The 22,710-nt window shown below is 39.0% G+C and overlaps 1 protein-coding gene across 1 annotated transcript in view; it reads right to left on the bottom strand.

The window, feature by feature from the left end:
- The window catches only part of LOC136858403 (mitochondrial proton/calcium exchanger protein), a 248,121-nt gene that overhangs the window by 207,690 nt on the left and 17,721 nt on the right, over positions 1-22,710 (bottom strand). Inside the window, exon 3 of the mRNA XM_067137923.2 lies at positions 22,164-22,307. Coding sequence (XP_066994024.2) covers positions 22,164-22,307 — 144 coding nt within the window. The remainder of the gene's footprint in view (positions 1-22,163; positions 22,308-22,710) is intronic.

The following is a 22,710-nucleotide window of genomic DNA, read 5'->3' as shown; positions in this document are numbered from 1 at the left end:
CATGAAAATTCTAGAGTTCATCACAAAAAGCTACTATTTTACATTCAACAACACTATTTATAGTCAAGAGGGTTTACCAATGGGAGCTCCTGCCTCGAGTATATTAGTCAATATTTATTTAGACCATCTAGAGCACCGCATATAATAGGGCATATTCCTGGTTTGGATTTTTGGACACGATTCATGGACAGTACCTTTGTAATAATAGATAAGCATTATAACAATAGTAACAATATCTTACAGTTTCTAAATTCATTAGATGAAAGCATAAAATTCACACTTGAAAATGAGAAGGACAATGCTTTGAATTTCTTAGATGTAACCATTAAGAGGGAACCTGGCAAGTTCTCTTATAAAGTATTCAGAAAGAATACGTTTACACCTGTAACCATTAAAAATGATTCTTTACATCCTGCGAGTCATAAGAGGGCTGCCTATTTCAGTATGGTTCATCGAGACTTCAATTTACCTTTATCTCATACAGAAAGAGAAAAAGAATTACGATACATACTGAAAATAGCTATTATGAAATGGTTCAGTGTTAATACCATCAATAAAATTATAAGTAAAAAGAAAGAATCCCAAGAGTTCAAAATAAGCGAATTTCACCTTTACCAACCAGGGATTTTTTAAATCACAAAATTATTTAAGAAACACGATTGTCAAGTCTCGCCTTTGACTAAAAACTATAATGGTCATATATTTTATAACCATAATAGTGTTAATCACAATAAAGAAGAATTCTTAAAATTCCGGAATCTATAAACTTAAGTGTGATCAATGCTTTGTCGTGTTCGTGTGGCAGACAGGTAGGAATTTTCAAACCAGATATCTCGAACACGTCAATGCTAACAGACACAAGAAGTACTCTGCTTAAATGTCCATATGGGGGATACTGGTCACCAATATACTGACATAAATAAAGACTTGACCATTTTAAAAAAGTACGTAAAGGGAACCTGATGAGCAATTATGAACATATTTATATAGGTTTGGACCAGAGTATTAACGCAAACAAAAATTTAAATCAAGTACAAGAGAATAAAAATTCGTTATATGAACAAATACCATTGCTTCTATCATCATGAAAAATTAATTATTTGAAGTCACCTCATCTAATTCAAACTTCTCACCCATCCCCTCCTACTACAAGCCGAGCTATTTCCCCTTCCCCCTCTAATAGCACTGTACCCACCACCCCTACCGCCACTAGGCAAGTTCCGCTGGGCGAAAGAAAACACAACTACAACACGCGCAGTAGCGTGGCGAGAAGCAAGTCAGAGCGAGGCTCAGTCTAAACCAGCTATATGCAGTGTCATTTACGGTAAGCTTTTACGCCATACATTCGTGACGGAACCTCTTTTCTTAGATAGCTGAGGGTTTTAAACCCATTAATTTGTATATCTCTTTCTTTCCAGACCTTGTCTGTTTCAAAAAGGACTATTCTTAAATTTAAGTCACGAATATGGTGGTCATGCAGCGCTGGTCTTTGCCATACGACAGACGGTCTCATAAGGCTTCAGATTTCTTCTACGAAAATAGCTCAATTTGAAAGAATATTCTATAGGTTAATACTTTTAAATGTTCTGATATGGATTTAGTCCTTTTCCGAGGCCAGAATTTCAATCTCCCCAGTCAACACACTGAAACTACCAGATTCCAACAATGCTTGCAACGTTTTTCAAGTAAGGTTGTTCATATTTAACTTTGCTGAAAGATTATTTGCAAGGAATGATAAATTACCTCATTAAATATGTGTATATTAGTTCTCCTATGTTTTCTCAGCAGTTCAAAAGGAACTTCCATTTTAAATACAGACAGCAACAATGGACATTGATTCCGTATGAGACGTTATGGCAGGCTTGTCAATTTCAAGTTATATTTCATTTTTTAACATTGAAGACAAAAGTTTTTGCAAGAAGTTATGTCAGTTTGTGTAAATAATGTATATATATTTATACCTTTTGCGTTTCTCAAATAGTCCTTAAAAAGGAGTTGGGTTCTTCCATTTTTTCACTTTCTGATTTTTGAGTTTTGTAATCTACCAGGTGATTTTATGGCTGATGAAGTCTCGAATAGAGACGAAACATGTCCCTAAATATTTTTAAAATGTTTTTATTTAAATAGTTCACTTGTAAAGTGATATATATTGATTGGGTGGACCAAATCCTAACATTGTTTCTTAGTTTTGGAGACGATTTTGAGACATGAGATGTTAGTCGTAGGCCAGTACCAGGTCGACCAAGGGTAACCTGCCCACAGCAGGACCGATATCTGGCCTTAACCGCCCAACGAATTCAGAGTGCACCTGCAAGACAATTGTCGGCGGAGCTTGCAGCCGTCTCAGGGGTTGCCGTTCCCCGACAAACTGTCTACCGGAGGCTCAAAACAGCAGTGCTGTTTGCCTGATGTCCAGCGGTGTGCGTTCCGCTCACTCCAGCACAGAGACGGGCCCATTTACTGTGGAACCATCAACATCGAAACTGGACTATGAATGAATGGAGGCATGTGCTCTTCACACATGAATCCCGCTTTAGTTTGCAGAACGATTCCCAATGCACATCAATCTGGAGAGAACTGGGTAGCCGATACAACCACAGGAACATCGTGGAACGGGACCAGTATGGTGGTGGTGGTGGTGGTGGCGTCATGGTGTGGAGCGGCGGCATGTTGAATGACCGTATGGACCTGCACATTTTCATGGGTGGTCCAACGAACACTGTTAATGCTCAGTGATACAGGGATGAGGTACTGAGACGACGTTTGACTCTTCAGAGGTACAGTTGGTCCAGACCTCCTCTTAATGGATGATAATGCCCGACTGCATCGCGCTGCTCTGCTGGATGAATTTCTTGCTGGGGAAGACATTCGTAATCTACAATCTTCATTTTCGTATTGACGAATTCCACAATTAGAAATAGGAAAGGATTTCCACCTATCAATACTTATTTATTGCACTTATTATGCTACAGGACCGGTTTCGACCCCTTACATAGGGTCATCTTCAGCTCAACCATACATTCACATCTATGTCATGAAGCTATGATTAAGATTACATTGTCTAAGGAATGCCATATGACAATAAACATTTGGTCACATCCAAATGGGGCATGTTGAAACGGGATCTGACGTGTATGTAACTATGTACGACAATGCAATTGTATGTCTAAAATGGTATGTTTTAGGTCTTAAAATGAGTTTATAAAACACATCTCTACTTAAAACTAACTTTTATATATATATAAGATGAATACAATATATATAGGAACACTTCATGCACATGAACAAGCGTGTCTTGCGTGTTGTTCAGTTCGTCGATTGACTTCTGTGTTCAAGTCTTATTTACATAGTTGTACACTTGGTTGCTACTCCTGGAGTTTTAATGATATGATTTGCTTGTAAAATTGTCACGTTGTATGAATAAAAGATTTTATCTTCATGTATATACGAAGAAATAAAACACTTTCCAATTTAAAAAAAGGTGCCAGACGTATGGATAAAATTAGGCTAAAATATGTTCAGCTCTGCTGTGTGTTGAATCTTGTCGTTTTATGTTAAAATCGAATATGTTGTCCTGTGGCGTCCATAAATTTGGGTGACATTGGGTTCCTTTCCCATTTGTAGCTGTGCAGTGATGTTATATTATCTGTGGAAGATAAGATTGAGCTATGAGTGATATTTTATGTTTGAGGAATGTCTAAGGGTTGTGTATGCTAATTTGAATATGTACTTATGTATTGGTGTGGCTGAGTTGTGTTTGATATGCGAGCTTGTTGTGTTCTACTTTGTGTTCTTCTTGGGCTCATACTAGCTGCTGGGAGAGGTAGGGAGAGTTTCTGTTGTGGGGGTGGGGATAGAGCTAGGTGTGTTGTTTGATGTTTCTCTGTCACGTGTCTTGTTCTGTTTATTGATTATCTTAAGGTAAGAGGTCTTTAGGGCGGGGATAACTGTATTGAAGATGATGTTAATTTTTTCTGTAATTTCATTTATGTTGTAATTTGGATTGGTATATAATGATCTAGAGTGATGTAAAATTCTTCTGTTATGTTGAGCAGGGGGCCTTTGGGGTTTATGTTCAGGATTTGCATGTCGTTCTCGATGTTTGTAAAACTGGGTTTATAGTCTTCTACATGTTGGCCTATTGAGGAAAAATTATTGTGTTCTACCGCATTTATGTGTTCATATCGGACATACCAGTAGAAACTTCCTATCCCGATATAATGAACACATAAATGCGGTACAACACAATAATTTTTCCTCAATAGGCCAACATGTAGAAGACTATAAACCCAGTTTTACAAACATCGAGAACGACATGCAAATCCTGAACATAAACCCCAAAGGCCCCCTGCTCAACATAACAGAAGAATTTTACATCACTCTAGATCATTATATACCAATCCAAATTACAACATAAATGAAATTACAGAAAAAACTAACATCATCTTCAATACAGTTATCCCCGCCCTAAAAAACTCTTACCTTAAGATAATCAATAAACAGAACACGACATGCGACAGAGAAACATCAAACAACACACCTAGCTCCATCCCCACCCCCACAACAGAAACTCTCCCTACCCCTCCCAGCAGCTAGTATGAGCCCAAGAAGAACAAAAAGTAGAACGCAACAAGCTCGCATATCAAACACAACTCAGCCACACCAATAACATAAGTACATATTCAAATTAGCACACACAACCCTTAGACATTCCTCAAACATAAAATATCACTCATAGCTCAATCTTATCTTCCACAGATAATATAACATCACTGCACAGCTACAAATGGGAAAGGAGCCCAATGTCACCCAAATTTTATGGACGCCACAGGACAACATATTCGATTTTAACATAAAACGACAAGATTCAACACACAGCAGAGCTGAACATATTTTAGCCTAATTTTATCCATACGTCTGGCACCTTTTTTAAAATTGGAAAGTGTTTTATTTCTTTGTATATACATGAAGATAAAATCTTTTATTCATACAACGTAACAATTTTACAAGCAAATCATATCATTAAAACTCCAGGAATAGCAACCAAGTGTACAACTATGTAAATAAGACTTGAACACAGAAGTCAATCGACGAATTGAACAACACGCAAGACACGCTTGTTCATGTGCATGAAGTGTTCCTATATATATTGTATTCATCTTATATATATATATATAAAAGTTAGTTTTAAGTAGAGATGTGTTTTATAAACTCATTTTAAGACCTAAAACATACCATTTTAGACATACAATTGCATTGTCGCACATAGTTACATATATGCCAGATCCTGTTTCAACATGCCCCATTTGGATGTGACCAAATGTTTATTGTCATATGGCATTCCCTAGACAATGTAATCTTAATCATAGCTTCATGACATAGATGTGACTGTATGGTTCAGCTGAAAATGATCCTATGTAAGGGGTCGAAACTGGTCCTGTAGCATAATAAGTATTGATAGGTGGAAATTCTTTCCTATTTCTAATTGGGGAGGACATTCATCGCATGGACCAGCCAGTGAGGTCTGTGGATATGAATCCTATAGAACATGCCTGGGATGCATTAGGGGGGAATGAATTGCATCCCGTCAGCCTCCATCTAGGACCCTCCAAGACCTTCGCATTGCCCTGTCGGAGGAATGGGTTTGACTGCTGCAAGAGCTCTTGGACCATCTGACAAAAAATGCCACGTCGCTGCGAAGCATGTGTGGCCGTTAGGAGTAACCATACACCCTATTAACAGCATATTTTGTTGTGGAAAACATTGTCACGTTTTGTTAGTTTTCAAAGTTGAACCTTAACTATCAGAACCTTTCTGACACTGTTTTTTTGGACAAGTTGTGTGACACATGGTGTGTGATTTAGCTCCTGTTTGTTCAGCAATTCAACTGACATTCCTATCAGGCGGTATGGCCTCGTTTAGTGATTATGCTTAACTTTTGGACAATAGTGTAGTTATGTATTATCATCAATAAGTATGGAGAATGAACCTAAGGAACAAGAAATAAGCAAATTCTTGGATGAATGCGATTCATCTGATGATAATTTTTCTATTACTCTGGATGAAGAATTGCATGATTTATGTGACAGTGAGGATGACATGTCCGAGAACGAATGGCAATTTAGTCGTGAATCCGTGGAAAAGAAAAATACATTATGTAGCAGGCACATCTATTCTAAATAACAATGATTCTTACAGTGAGGGTGGTAATGTGCCCCATTATAAACGTATAGTGAGCAGAGTTTCATTGGACAATGGTGACTCTAACCTCTCCTTCCTTCCAAGTGTAGATGACAGTGGCAGCGAAGATGAAAATTCCCATAACAACGGGGACAATAACAGAGAAATGAACAATGTTCATACTAATAGTGACACAGATATAGTAGGTGAATTTGATGCTTCAGCTACAGGGTTGGTGTATCAATGGAGGGCAGTCACAGCGAATGATACAAATCTCAGTACTGGACATTTTAGCACTGGTGTTCTAACTGTTGTGGGAAAGTGCCTTCAGAGTGTACAGCCCCTATAGACTACTTCAAGCTTTTTTTTTTACCCCAGAACTTTTGAATAAAATTGTTGAGGAAACAAATACGTATGCCAGGCTGAAAATCTCAAAGCAGACCCTGAAGAAAAGCTCAGTATGGCATTCAAGGACAGACGTATGTGATCCAGAAATGTGGGCTTTTCTAGGAGTTATTATTAATTATTATAGGAGGATAGCACACAATATTCATATTGGAAAGATAAATTATCTTAATTGCATAGTTCAACTAGAGCTACTGTTATTTTGGAGCACATCTCTGCGTGATACCATTGGCAGATTTTTCCACACAGTTCACAAACACACTTTCCATCTGGTTCGTGGAAGTACTTTTTATTGCACATTTTGTAGTGAAATCCATGGACCGCGAAGCGTGTCATGATGTGTCGCAGGTCATAGCCAGAATTCTTCCATTCTGATATCATGGTGTCTGTTCGGTAGAAATCTATGAAAATATTGGCTTTTTTTATCCTGTAGCTCTTGAAGTAAGGCTTGGTATTGTGTCATGGAAGGCAATGATAATCTTAATTGTAGATCTTCTATATAAAAGGGTTGTCTTGTCAGCTCATAGGTTAACCTCAAAGGAGCATTCTTTGCCAGGCAGAAAGCTTTCTTGAGATATGTGGCCTACACTCATTCTAGTACAGAAATGCCAGACATACAAAATTATTGGTCACAAGACTTTACTTGTAAAATTTCATTCTTTCAAGATGTTTTCAAATGGACTAGGTTCTTTCAAACATTTTGGATGCTGCACTTGCAGAAACCTCTCTCAGACAATGACAGTTCACTTAGAACACGAACACAAAAAGTTAGCCACTATCTACATTTTCTAGACATGAAATATAGATAATATTATGTTCCAGGACAGAAAATTTCTATTGATGAATCTGTGGTGTCCTTCAAAGAAAGAATATGTTTTTTTATTCACAACCCCAAGAAGCCTAATAAGTGGGGAATCCGACTGTACGTTCTTTCAATTCTAAGAGTAGTTATGTATATACATTTGTTCTATACATTTGCAAGCTAACTACCGAATCTTTAGCGAAGCCAGGCTTTCCCTTCACTGTAAGAATAGTCCTTCATATGTACGAAAAACTGCGCCAGTCAGTCCAAGGTGCTGAATGGTATCACATTTATTCAGATCAATTTTACACAAGCCCAGTCCTTGCAAAAGAACTTTTTCATATGAAATGCCATTTAACAAACACAATAATGCCTAATGGACAGAATTTGCCACCATGCATAAAGAAGCCAAAACTCAAGCAAGGAGAGCATATTGCATTCCAAAACAATGAGATGTTGTGCTTGCCTGATGAGACAGGCATGTAATCACAATGCTTTCCACCAATGATTCAGCAGGCTTAGTACCAATTAACAGGAAAGTGAGGGGTGGGGGTGATGAAACAACTGAAAAACCTAAAGTCGTTGTCAGCTACACTAAATTTATGGGAGGAGTGGATACATCAAACCACTTATCTGCATCCTACTGTTTTCTTATTAACATGAAATGGTGGTGGAAACTTTTCTTCTGGGGGATGGAGGTCAGCATTATAAACAGCTACCACTTGTACAACGAGACTGTATCCATAAGGGGCAAGAAAGTGATGAAACATAATCAGTTTTGCCAGAGCCTTGTGATAGATTTGATTGGAAATCATCGGGATGGGAAGGAGTCCCAAGAGAGGCAGACCACCGTTGGCAGACAAGGAAAAATGCTTGGACGGCAAACTTCACATCTTAATTCCACATCCTAGGGGAAAGCATAAGGACTGTGCAGTGTGCTTTAACAGAAATATAAAGGGAGGGAGGCATGAAAGTAGGTATATTTGTGAAACGTGTGAAGAAAAGCCAGCATTACATGTTTGAGAATGCTTCGAGAAATACCATACCCTTCAGAACTATAAGTCAAAAAAGATTTGAAGGTTGTTCAAAGCATACATTCTTTTTGGCATATTAACATTTACTTGTATTTTGTTTGGAATAAATCCATTATGTTGCAATAAAGAATTTTTTCTGCCAAAAGTGTTGAAATAAATCTGAGTAGGTTGCACGCAACAATGAAAATAAATCCGAGTGCAAAAGGTTAACCCTGGAGAGCTCATGCTGGGTCTACGAAACCCAGACAAATTTGTTTAGAAGCTTTGCCTCATGTCACCAACCCATTTTATTCCTCTCCTTTTATGAGTGCTGAACTCAATCAAGCAATTCGATCTTTGAAATCTGGAAAAGGAGCTGGTCTGATGGTATATTCCCAGAATTTATAACTCACTTACGAAGTAATGGCAGGAAGTGGCTCAGGAATTTCTTCTCAGATATCCTCGCGAAAGGACAAACACCACCAGAGTTCAAAATTGCAAAAATCATCGCAATCCTTAAACCTGGGAAACCAGCAGACGACCCAGCAAGCTACCGTCCAATTTCACTCCTCAGTGTTTGCTATAAAATTCTGGAACGCCTAATTTACCACAGAATATACTGCACATTAGACAGCAAATACCACCAGAACAGGCTGGATTCAGGGAAAAACGAAGCTGTTGTGAGCAAGTCTTAGCTTTAACATCCTTTATAGAATCAGGTTTCCAAAGAGGATTGAAAACATCCATGGCTTTCATCGACTTAACTGATGCGTATGATACAGTGTGGATTGATGGATTAATGTTGAAGATATAACAAGCACTACCGTGTAGAAGACTCACTGCACTGTTATCTACCATGTTAAGGAATCGTTATTTCAGAGTGTGTACAGGTGACAAGATGAGCAAGTCGTACACCATCAAGAATGGCCTCCCTCACGGATCTTTCTTAGCCCCATTGTTCTTCAACCTATACACAAGTGATTTACCAGAAACAATGTCCCGTAAGTTCTGCTATGCTGATGATTCTGCCATAGCAATTCAAACTAACCATCTTGAAGAAGGAGAAGAAATCCTGACACAGGATCTACAAAAACTAGAAAACTATTTCAAACAATGGAGGCTTTGCCCAAACCCGTCAAAAACGGAGGTCACAGCTTTTCACCTTAATAGAATCTCCAAACAAGAGCTGAACTTTACATTCTGCGGAAAAAAGGTGAGAAACAATCCTAACCCCAAATACCTGGGAGTTACTCTGGACCGCTCTCTGACTTACAGAAAACACCTCGAGAATACAGCAGGAAAACTTAGGACCAGGAATAATATCATTCGCAAACTAGCCGGCACAACATGGGGTGCTGATGCAAGTACTCTTTGTATGGCAAGCCTTGCACTGGTCTACTCTGTTGCCGAATACTGTGCACCGGTATGGTATAGAAGTGCCCATGTCCACAGAGTGGATACTCAGCTCAATGAGACCTTAAGGATCGTAACGGGCACATTACGATCAACCCCTGTGCCATGGTTGCACGTACTGGCAAGTATACCTCCTCCACAACTCAGAAGACAACAAGCTGCTGCCCAAACTTGGAAAACTTACATCTGTCCTGACTTTCAACACCTTCCGATTCACTCAGTGCTGAGTAACCCACCAACCATGCGTCTGAAATCCAGGAAGCCTATTTGGGATGATAACATTATTAAGCAGCCAGGGCCTTTCAACATCAACAAAGTCTGGAAGGAAGGGTGGAGACATTTTTCATCATCTCGTCAAATCCAATTAGATGATCCTTCCCAGCATGTTCCAGGAACTGATCTACCAAGAGCTACGTGGTGCCAACTAAACCGCGTACGAACTGGCCATGGTAGATGCAAAGCAACGCTGCACAAATGGGGATGGCTAGATTCACATGTTTGCGACTGCAGAGCTCAAGAACAGACGACGAACCACATAATTCGGGAGTGTCCACAGCGCAGATTCACAGGTGTTTGGGAAGAGTTCATGAATGCATTAACTCCAGCGCTTTCCTGGCTGAAGGGTCTTGATATTCATTTTTAATTTATTACGTACATTCTTGTGTTAAATAATGTAGATCATTTGTTCCGTACGAAATATATACCAACTGCCCTCATTAGTACCTTCCTGAAACAGCCTGCCTTGACATGCTGGCATGCAGAAGTTTCTGTTTTTGTGGTGGAGAGTAAAGAAGCCATTGTTGAGTAACTGGGTCTTGTTGAACTGTTACAAGCTTTCATGTTATAGGCCTAACTGTTACAGGAGGTCAGTTTCTATGCATATATCTTCCAGTAAATAATGTCTATTTATTGAATAAAATATTGATATCATGTATATAGGCATGTATCATGTATATATTGATGATGATGGAATAATATTTTTATTTATTTATTATTTACTAGCTGCAGTACCCATCATTGATGGGAAATCATATAGAATGTGCAAACTGTAAAGAGTTTTAATTGGTCAGTGTAACACCGACAGGAATGAGGGGGACCTTGAACTCTGGGCTGAAAGGGATCGCAACAAACTTTTCACATTCCACGACGTTATTGACAGCACGCAGCACATTCGGCAAAACAATATAGGTTGTGTGCATTTCTATCTGTGAAATCTATAGTGGAGTGTGTGTCTTACCTGTTGCAAAATGGGTACTTTTATGTTCTCACTACATGATTTTCTGGAGACGCAGTAGAAGCTCTATTTAGTGCTGTGAGATCGGGCGGTGGATATAATGACATGACGGACGCACACACTGCAGTATGTGCTGTAGAATGTATTCTGAAATCTGATCATGAACAAAGGGTCAGCGAAATAGTGAAAGAAAAATTTGAGTGTCCACTGCTGGTAAATAACAGTAAGAAAAGGACTGAAAAGGTGCTCCGTTATCCGGTTTGAGAAAATTCTGAAATTTTGATGTGGCATGCAGCAGTGGAATGATCCTAATACATCTACTGTAACTGGTAAGATTTTATACATTTGACGTTTCTGTATTTTAAGCCGAGCTCAAATGTGAAATGTCAGTTTCTGTATGTGCATTATTTTCTCAGTTAGTAACATGTTAAGGATAGTTTTTCATTTTATATTTGTGTTACGGAAGAAATCTCATATAACCAACATCTGCTCTGGGTGCGGTAAGTGCTGCCATCTGCAATGTCGCTGTAAGTGCAATTCTCGCGGCACAGAGCAGGCAGTATATAGAGATTGAGACAGCGGTGCCAGAGACTTATATGCCCTCTCCTTTGCGTCCTTACTACAACACCTAAACACCCTCATAACTATGTGCAGAGATCTGTATCCTTTATTTACAATCCCATTTACGTGATTACCCCAATGAAGATATTTCCCTATCATAACACCTAGGTACTTACAGTGATCCCCATAAGGAACTTTCACTCCATCAACATAGTAATTACAACTGAGAGGACTTTTCGTATTTGGGAAACTCACAATCTGACTTTTAACCCCGTCTATCATCATACCATTGTCTGCTATCCATCTCACAACATTATCAAGGTCATTCTGCAGTTGCTCACAATCTTGTAACATATTTATTACTCATCATCAATGTCCCACTCCAGTCGCCCGGGTGTGGTTAACAAGCCTCCTTTCTGTCCTTCCACTTTTCCTGCTCCATTACTTCCGCTACATCCAATCCAGCTTCTCTAATGTCCTTCCAAATCTGATCCATCCACCTTCTTCTCGGTCTTCCAACTTTCCCTTAACTTCTCTTTCCAATTCCCTTCTTGGTACCCGTTATTTTACCATTCTTTTTACATGTCCAGACCACCTCAGTCTTGCTTTATGTATGTCTATACTAACGGTTCTATATTTAGCTCTTCTCTGATTTTAATATTTTGAATTCTATCTCTTTTTGTCTTTTAAACTGATGTTCTTAAAAATTTCATTTCCACTGTTCGGATCTTACTATCTTGTCTCTTATTAGTTACCAGCGTTTCTAGTCCATATGTTACAATTGGTATGAAATACTGTTTATATAATGTTAATTTTGTTCCCTTGGGTACTTCGTCATCCCATGAAAGCTCTCTGACTTGATGATACAATTTTGTACCTTTACTTACTGTAGTCTATTATTCATTTCAGGGTTGATTTCACTACTTCCATTAATAATGCTACCCAGATATGTAAACTGTTCTACATTCTCTAACCGTTCTCTATCTATGTTCACTTGGCTTCTCTTTATCTCTTTTTACAGTTTTCTTTTCACTAATTACCATTCCAAACTCCTTCAGATTTTCATTCCAAATGTCCAGTCTCCTTTGTCCTTCCTTTTCTCCCTTTCCCCAAATCACCACATCATCTGCAAATACCAAAGCATTCACTTCATCACTACTGATACTCTGTTTACATGTTTTATGAGTTCATCCATCAAAATAATTAACAACAATGGCGACAGTGCACTTCCTTGCTTGAGACCTGTTTTTTTGTTTGTTTGTATAAAATGTTTCAGAGTCACCACTCCCCACTTGTACACTGCTTTTACTCATTATACAACATTTTTATCTTGTTAATTAATGATTTAGGTACATTTCTTTTCAGTAGGCATTCCCATACGTTTTCTCTTAACTGTATCATAAGCTTTTTCCAAATCCAAAAATACGAAGATGATTTCCTTGTTCCCTTCCAGATGTTTTCCCATTGTCGTTAGCACTGTAAATATCAAGTCTATTGTTGATGTATTCGGTCTAAAGCCATATTGTTCTTCCTCTAACTGTGTTTCTATTATATCCCTCAGTCATTTTTCTATGACTTTCTCCATTATTTTTAGCCCATGTGATAATATGGTTATACTTCTATAATTTTCACATTTCTTCCTATTTCCTTTTTTGAACAATGGTACAATGCTTCCTTGTTGCCAATCTTCAGGTATCCTTTCATCCTTCCATATGGTACCGAGGGCTCGGTATAGACACTGTAGTCCAATGCTTCCTGCTGTCTTAATCATATCAGCATTGAATTCATCTTTTCCACTTGCTTTCACCGCCCTTTCAAGTTCCAACCATGTTATCGAATTCTCTTCTTTTTCTCCATCTATTATTTCCACTTTCTTATCTGCCCCTTCCTCCGAGCAGTCATCCTCGTTATAAAGTTTATCAAAATACTTTTCCATCACCTTCTGAAGACCCTTTTCGTCATGTACTATAGATCTATCTTCTCTCTCTAATGCCTTGATTTTTTCTTGCTAGTTGCTTTACGTCGCACCGACACAGATAGGTCTTATGGCGACGATGCGATAGGAAAGGCCTAGGAGTTGGAAAGAAGCGGCTGTGGCCTTAATTAAGGTACAGCTCCATCATTTGTTTTCATTTTATTAATCTGTATAATAGTTTTTGATTTCCTTGACTATCTTGCTCAATTTTGTTGCTCAAGTTTCCCTAACATTTTTCCTTTCTTCCTTGATACTCCTCTTGTAGTTTCAATCTTTTGTATTCCACATGTAATCTTTCTATCTTATTCTCATCCCTCTGATACATTTTTTGCTTTTCTTTATCCATTTCTTTCTTCACCTTGTTCCCTTCTTTTATTTCTTCTTAAATTTTGTCTGTCCACCACCATGTCTCCTTTCCCTTTGATTTTGTTTTTCCGCATACCTCAACTGTTGCTTTCACAAATCTGTCTTAAATAGTCCTACTCTTCTTCTCCACTTCGTATTTCTGTGTTAGGCAACTTCCTTTTTATACAATCTTGGAACGCTATTCTTTTATCCTCCTCCTCCAATCCCCTAATCCTGATCTTTGGTATCTTCTTCAATAAAATTTTAGGGAATTTTACTTGTTTTAATTCCACAATTAATAATCTATGATCACCCCCCATACTTTTACTGGGGATTATCTTCGTATTCATGATAAATCTTCCTCATTCTCGGTGTTGTTGTTTGAGTCATCAGTCCATAGACTGGTTTGATGCAGCTCTCCATGCCACCCTATCCTGCACTAACCTTTTCATTTCGATGTAACTATTGCATCCTACATCTGCTCTAATCTGCTTGTCATATTCATACCTTGGTCTACCCCTACCGTTCTTACCACCTACACTTCCTTCAAAAACCAACTGAACAAGTCCTGGGTGTCTCAAGATGTGTCCTATCATTCTATCTCTTCTTCTCGTCAAATTTAGCCAAATCGATCTAGTGTCAGACCTAAGACGAAATGCTGGTTAATAGAGCAAACGCCTGAAAAGCCATACATCTAATTTTTGATCTGATTTTTGATATGCTCTATTGGTGGAAAAATATCTAATTCCCTCCATGGGAATTTAGAATTACCATTTGGAATTGCTAGGCGGGCATTAATTCCATTGTGGAGTTTTATCTCCCGTATGCAGTTATCAGACTGTGCCACATAAGAGGCTTCTGATAAGTTCACCTGCATACACCCCAGCATAAGTGGGTAGGGTCTGACACATCCCACTCTGACGAGTCTAGTGTCAGACCTAAGACGAAATGCTGGTTAATAGAGCAAACGCCTGAAAAGCCATACATCTAATTTTTGATCTGACTCCTCTCACCAATTCGATTCAGTATCTCTTCATTCGTGATTCGATCTATCCATCTCACCTTCAGCATTCTTCTGTAACACCACATTTCAAAAGCTTCTATTCTCTTTCTTTCTGAACTAGTTATCGTCCATGTTTCACTTCCATACAATGCCACGCTCCACACGAAAGTCTTCAAAAACATCTTTCTAATTCCTATATCAATGTTTGAAGTGAGCAAATTTCTTTTCTTAAGAAAGCTCTTCCTTGCTTGTGCTAGTCTGCATTTTATGTCCTCCTTACTTCTGCCATCGTTAGTTATTTTACTACCCAAGTAACAATATTCATCTACTTCCTTTAAATAATAATAATGTTATTTGTTTTACGTCCCACTAACTACTTTTTAAGGTCTTTGGAGATGCCGAGGTGCCGGAATTTAGTCCCGCAGGAGTTCTTTAACGTGCCAGTAAATCTACCAACACGGGGCTGTCGTATTTGAGCACCTTCAAATACCACCGGACTGAGCCAGGATCGAACCTGCCAAGTTGGGGTTAGAAGGCCAGCGCCTTAACGGTCTGAGCCACCCAGCCCGGCTCTACTTCCTTTAAGACTTCATTTCCTAATCTAATATTTCCTACATCACCTGCCTTCGTTCGACTGCAGTCCATTACTTTTGTTTTGGACTTATTTATTTTCATCTTGTACTCCTTACCCAAGACTTCATCCATACCATTCAGCAACTTCTCGAGATCTTCTGCAGTCTCAGATAAAATAACAATATCATCGGCAAATCTCAAGGTTTTGATTTCCTCCCCTTGGACTGTGATTCCCTTTCCAAATTTCTCTTTGATTTCCTTTACTGCCTGTTCTATATAAACATTGAAAAGGAGAGGGGACAAACTGCAGCCTTGCCTCACTCCTTTCTGAATTGCTGCTTCTTTTTCAAAGCCCTCTATTCTTATCACTGCAGACCGATTTTTATACAGATTGTAGATAATTCTTCGTTCTCGGTATCTGATCCCTATCATCTTCAGTATCATAAATAGCTTGGTCCAATCAACATTATCGAATCCCTTTTCTAGATCTACAAATGCCATGTACGTGGGCTTGTCCTTCTTGATTCGATCCTCTAAAATCAGACGTAAAGTCAGGATTGCTTCACGTGTTCCTACATTTCTTCTGAAGCCAAATTGATCTTCTCCCAACTCAGCTTCAACTTGTTTTTCCATTCTTCTGTAAATAATACGTGTTAAAATTTTGCAGGCATGAGATACTAAACTAATGGTGCGGTAGTTTTCACACCTGTCAGCACTGGCTTTCTTGGGAATAGGTATAACAACATTCTGCTGAAAATCGGATGGGACTTCACCTGACTCATACATCTTGCACACTAAATGAAATAACCTTGCCATGCTGGTTTCTCCTAAGGCAGTCAGTAATTCAGAGGGAATGTCATCAATTCCAGGTGCCTTGTTCCTATTTAGATCACTCACAGCTCTGTCAAACTCTGACCTCAAAACTGGGTCTCCCATTTCATCAGCATCAATAGCCTCTTCATGTTCCAGATCCAAATTATTTACATCTTTAACTTGATACAGCTGTTGGATATGTTCCTGCCATCTTTCTGCTTTGTCTTCTTTCCCTAGAAGTGTCTTTCCATCTGAGCTCTTAATGTTCATACACCTAGATTTTTTTTTCTCCAAAGGTTTCCTTGATTTTCCTGTATGCAGCATCTACCTTTCCCAGGACCATACAGCCTTCGACATCCTTGCACTACTCCTTCAGCCATTCTTCCTTAGCTACCTTGCACTTTCTATCCACTTGATTCTTTAATCGCCTGTATTCTTTTCTGCCCTCTTCATTTCTAGCATTCTTGTATTTTTGTCGTTCATCAATCAGCTCTAGTATTTCCTGAGTTATCCACTGATTCTTAGTTGATCTTTTCTTCCTTCTTAACATTTCTTCAGCAGCCCTACTGACTTCATTTTTCATGATCCTCCACTCTTCTTCTATAGTGTTTCCTTCAGCCTTTTCATTTAGCCCTTGTGCAACATGTTCCTTACAATCCCTCACACTCTTTTCTTTCAACTTGTCTAGATTCCATCTTTTTGCATTCTTTCCTTTCTTCAATTTCTTCAACTTCAGATGGCATTTCATGACCAACAAGTTGTGGTCAGAGTCCACGTCTGCTCCTGGGAAAGTTTTGCAATCCAACACCTGGTTTCTGAATCTCTGCCTAATCATAATGAAGTCTATTTGATACCTTCCAGTGTCTCCAGGTCTCGTCCACGTATACAGCCGTCGTTTGTGGTGTTTGAACCAAGTATTGGCAAGGACTAAATTATGATCAGTGCAGAATTCAACCAGGCGACTTCCTCTTTCATTCCTTTGTCCCAATCCAAATTCTCCTACTGTACTACCTTCTCTTCCTTGGCCTACTACTGCATTCCAGTCTCCCTTCACAATTAGATTCTCGTCACCTTTTACATATTGTATTAAATCTTCTATCTCCTCATATATTCTTTCGATTTCTTCATCATCCGCTGAACTAGTAGGCATATAGACCTGCACTATTGTGGTGGGCATTGGTTTGGTGTCTCTCTTGACGACAATAATTCTTCCACTATGCTGGTCGTAGCAGCTTACTCGCTGCCCTATTTTCTTATTCATTATTAAACCAACTCCTGCATTTCCCCTGTTTGATTTTGTGTTGATAATTCGGTAGTTGCCTGACCAAAAATCTTGTTCTTCCTGCCAACGTACTTCACTTATAGCAACTACATCTAACTTTAGCCTATCCATCTCCCTTTTCAGATATTATAACCTACCACAACGATTCAAACTTCTAACATTCCACGCTTCGACTCGCAGAATGTCAGTATCCATCTTCCTGATGATCGCCCCCTCTCGTGTAGTCCCCACCCGGAGATCCGAATGGGGGACCAGTTTACCTCCGGAATATTTTATCCGGGAGGAAGCCATCATCAGTACATCATTCATACAGAGAGAGCTGCATGTCCTCGGGAGGTAGTTACGGCTGTAGTTTCCCGTTGCTTTCAGCCGTGTAGCAGTATCAACACAGCTAAGCCATGTTGAGTATTATTACAAGGCCGTATCAGTCAATCATCTAGACTGCCGCCCTTGCAACTACCGAAAGGCTGCTTTCCCCCTTTCAATGAACCATTCGTTAGTCTGGTCTCTCAACAGATACCCATCCGATATGGTTGCACCTGCGGCTTGGCTATCTGCATCATTGGGACACGCAAGCCTCCCCACCGCGGCAAGGTCACATGGTTCACAGAGGAGGCATTCTCGGTCTGTTATTATAAAATCAATGAGTGTTCCATACTGTCCATCCCAACTATATCGGCTGATCTTATGGCTATTCCTCTTCACAAACCATGTGTTCTTTATTATCAAGTTATTTCTGGTACAAAAGTCCAAGTACATACTATGTTGAGTGTGATATAGTGCAGGCCTATGCGAGAGTAATAAAAACCTACTGTACACCAAGATATTGTGTTACTGAGATTTGCATCATCAAAACTAGACTAACGGATCAAGGGTAAGTAATTTGTGAATCTTTTTGTATAATTTTGTTCAATCCGGAAACTTGTCTAATTCAGGAAAGAAACTCAGACCCTTGCAATTCTGCTTTGAGCAAGTTTTACTGTATTTTCTAAATGTTATCTATATATTAAAAGAGTTTACTAAAAACAGCTTTGGCAAATCCGTCTGTCCATTCTACTGGACCGATTTGCTTCATTTTTTTTATTCTCTCCGGAATTACCTGCCAGTAAATCATGAGATATTTATAGGTCTCCAAGTTCAGCCAACTTTGAGTAATCATAAAATAATATCATTAAATGATCACTCCAATAATTGCAGGCGAAGGCTTACGCTAACCTGCAATACATTCTGTACTCAGCAAGTTGCTAAGCGACTAAAACTTTCATTGTTTGTTTGTCCAAATCTTGTCCCATTTCTCTACAGAATCAAGCATGAGGTGAGATGAGTCTGTCGTGGCGGGTTTTATGACTGGATGCCCTTCCTGATGTCAACCTCATCAGAGTATTTTTTTGTTTACAAGCCGCTTTACATCGCACCAACACTGATAGGCCTTATGGCAACGATGGGGTAGGAAAGGACTAGGAGTGGGAAGGGAGCAGCCATGGCCTTAGTTAAGGTACATCCCCAGTATTTGCCTGGTGGGAAAATGGGAAACCACGGAAAACCATCTTCAGGGCTGCCAACAGTGGAGTTCGAACCCAGTATCTCCCGAATACTGGATACTGGCTGCACTTATGCGACTGCAGCTATCAAACTCGATATCAGAGGAGTTAATGAGTTGAAATGAATGACATGAGATATGTTAGTAGGAAAGGAGAGCACCGAGCTCGATATCTGCAGTCGCTTAAGTGCGGCCAGTATCCAGTAATCGGGAGATAGTGTGTTCGAGCCCCACTGTCGGCAGCCCTGAAGATGGTTTTCTGTGGTTTCCCATTTTTACACCAGGCAAATGCCGGGGCTGTACCTTAATTAAGGCCACGGCCGCTTCCTTCCACTTCCTAGGCCTTTCCTCTCCCATCGTCGCCATAAGACCTATCTGCGTCGGTGCGACGTAAAGCAAAATAGCAACAAAAAAAAAAAAAAAAAAAAAAAAAAAAAAAAAAAAAAAAAAAAAAGGAAAGGAGAGGAGAGGAGAGGGTGAAACCCGATGCCAGTATATAGCCTACTCCTGTCAAATAGCAACAAGAGATCTGCTCAAGGCTTAACGTCCCCATCCAACGGACGAATCACCATCAACAGTGTCATATGCCCTCACTCCATGTGAGCACTGCGGAGAGGTTCGGAATTTAATCATAAGTAATGTCATTGCATGCAGCGAGAGTACACACTTCCTTTGATCACAGAGGAATACTATTCCCTACTAAATACTCTTTGATTCTCTACCCTTTCCCAGCTTCCAAATATATTCAACATATGGCAAAGCGTTCCTAATAACTTACATGCTGCGAACAGAAAAAAAAAGCTACGTACAAACAGATCCCATCATGAAATACGGTTTACACATTATCTGGGAACACCTATCAACGGATAACCTAGCTACATGAGAAAGAATGAAGGCCATGTATCTTAAAAAAGTTCCCTGCATGGCTAAAAACGCCCCTTCGAGCCTAACCTATGAGCTCATAAGACTACCATTCTATATAGAAGAACTGCGATTAAGAGTACCATTGGCTTCTCTGACACAACACCAAGCTTTACATCAAGAACGAACTGGATGGGCACAGATTTTTACCAAACAGATGCCGTGATGACGTCAGAATGGATGAATTCTGACTGTGAACTGCGGCATACCATAACACGCTTCTTATTAAATGTTCATACAACCACTAAAAAGGGCAGGCAAAACAATATGACTATGATAGGCATATCAAGAAAAGTTATCTGACCTACTTATAACGAATGCTGCGGAGCAGCACGGGTCCTCTGGTTTAATCATAAATTAGTTTTAACAGACTGAAGAACCTACCAGTTATAGATTATTATCATAATCATCATGATAACATGACAAAGAAAGGTGAAAATTCAATACAGCATGTAGTGATCAAATTTCTGAGATAAATGATATAAGGCACAATAAGAAATGAAGAGAAAAGAAGACATAAGGAAAGAAAAAACGTTTAGTGATTAAAAATAGGAAAACAGACTAAGATATTTGGATATACTAAATGGATAACTGAAGAATAAATGCAAACAGGTAGCTCCATAAGACAGTAGCATGTTAGCACTACCCTGAAAATGTTTACAACCAATATTGCAAGCAATAATATTAACAATTAACCATATTCTCTTTACCATATCCTCCAAACTTATATGTTAATATGCACCAGCCTTGTTAGGAATGTTTCTACTATGGGAGTTCTAGGTAACTGAGGAGTAGGTGCAGGGGAGGTGTGGTATCGCTTGCACTTAATATTATGATAAGCACACATCATGACTCCACCCAAGAGGTCCTTGCCTGAATTTATTTGACCTTGGTACTCAATTTTGCAAGGCACTCAACATAGCATTACAATGCCAATCTGATCATCGTATTCTAAAAAACTTCAACTGTTTGCCAATATTATGGCATGGTAGTACACCTGCCATTTCTTTACGCAGTAATGCTGCTGTAGCTGTTCCTCTTCTTGTCTTGTTCCTTGCTGTAATGTCCTTATTATAAAAGAAAAGTTATTGCAAGTGAATAGAAATAAATTCAATAATTGGTTCACAATCACAAATATTTTAAATAATAATAATGATATTTGTTTTACGTCCCACTAACTACTTTTTAAGGTCTTCGGAGACGCCGAGGTGCCGGAATTTAGTCCCACAGGAGTTCTTTTACGTGCCAGTAAATCTACCGACACGGGGCTGTCGTATTTGAGCACCTTCAAATACCACCGGACTGAGCCAGGATCGAACCTGCCAAGTTGGGGTTAGAAAGCCAGCGCCTTAACCGTCTGAGCCACTCAGCCCGGCACACAAATATTTTATCAAGGCCATTACAGGAGAAAAAGATTAAAAGGCATGGAAGACCAACACTAGCTATTAAACTTTCACAAACAATACTGTAATTTTTATAGAATTTTTAATACCAGCATGTCTGAAAAATATGACTAGTTAAGCAGTTGCAAAGTCAAGAATGCTGTATTGTTTTCTGCGCATCTCGATCAATTTGCTGTCAGTAAGGATATGAGAATGGAATTTTATTTTCCAAATAGGTGAGTCACATATTTCAGTTTTAACAGAACAATATTTAAAATATTTGTCAACTCAAAAGGCACAGTAGCTCACTACCACTTAGCAAAGTAATTGTTGTACAGTTTTGAGAAAGTAGAAAGTTTATAGTGTAAATGATTGTAATTAAAAATATGTAACCCCTTACATGTCATGTCACAGACCACTACGGCATGCAACAATAGACAACTGCATTACCAATGAAAGGAGAGAGAGGCAGGGGAAGACTGAGGTGGACCTGCGTAAGTAAGGCATAAGGCAAGGCTGGAACATGTTATTGAATGAAGTGTGTCTGAGAGAGAGCAAAACAAAAATGAAGAGGAAGCAAGTTAGATCCAACCAGCTGCATCTGTATAAGGGGAAATGATAATTATAGATCAACAGACATTCTTTTGTTTCATATCACTCATGTTTCTATATGCATACAACAAACAAATAATTTTGAAAATATATTAAATTAAAAGATTACCCTCTCTGTAGCAGTCTGGAACGTAGACGGAAGCATCCCAGGAAAAAACTTGATAGCAACAGGCAACAGGAACTCCATGAATGGAACAATAATGAACACTGAGAAAGGAACCAGGCGGAACATATCTGAAACTGTTCGTACAAGCTGAAAGTAAACAAAATCAAACAGATTAAACAATTATATTTATGAGGATAAACCAAACTAAAGTAGCACTTTTATTTCTAACCCACTAACAAGAGAGCCTTTCTGAGGGAACGGAACACATGAAAAATAATTCAGAGATGTGCGATTGTTTTGCATATAGCAATTATGAAAATTATTGGAGTATACTGATGCACAAAGTAGGGTGTAGGTAGGCAAAATTTTCAAGCCCCTCCCCACAAGGTTAAATACAGTACTTTAGAGACTCATGGTAATCACACTATCCAATGGTTTGATAATGAAATCATCCATAACTGGCCGTATGAGGAACCACCACATTGCAGTATGCTGAGAAAGCAGGGTAAGGTGTCTACAAAGGAACTCTATATAGAAGCTATTAGTGATG

Source organism: Anabrus simplex, chromosome 1 (assembly GCF_040414725.1).
Source record: "Anabrus simplex isolate iqAnaSimp1 chromosome 1, ASM4041472v1, whole genome shotgun sequence".
In the NCBI taxonomy this organism is placed as follows: domain Eukaryota; kingdom Metazoa; phylum Arthropoda; class Insecta; order Orthoptera; family Tettigoniidae; genus Anabrus; species Anabrus simplex.
This window is presented reverse-complemented; position numbering and strand designations above follow the sequence as displayed.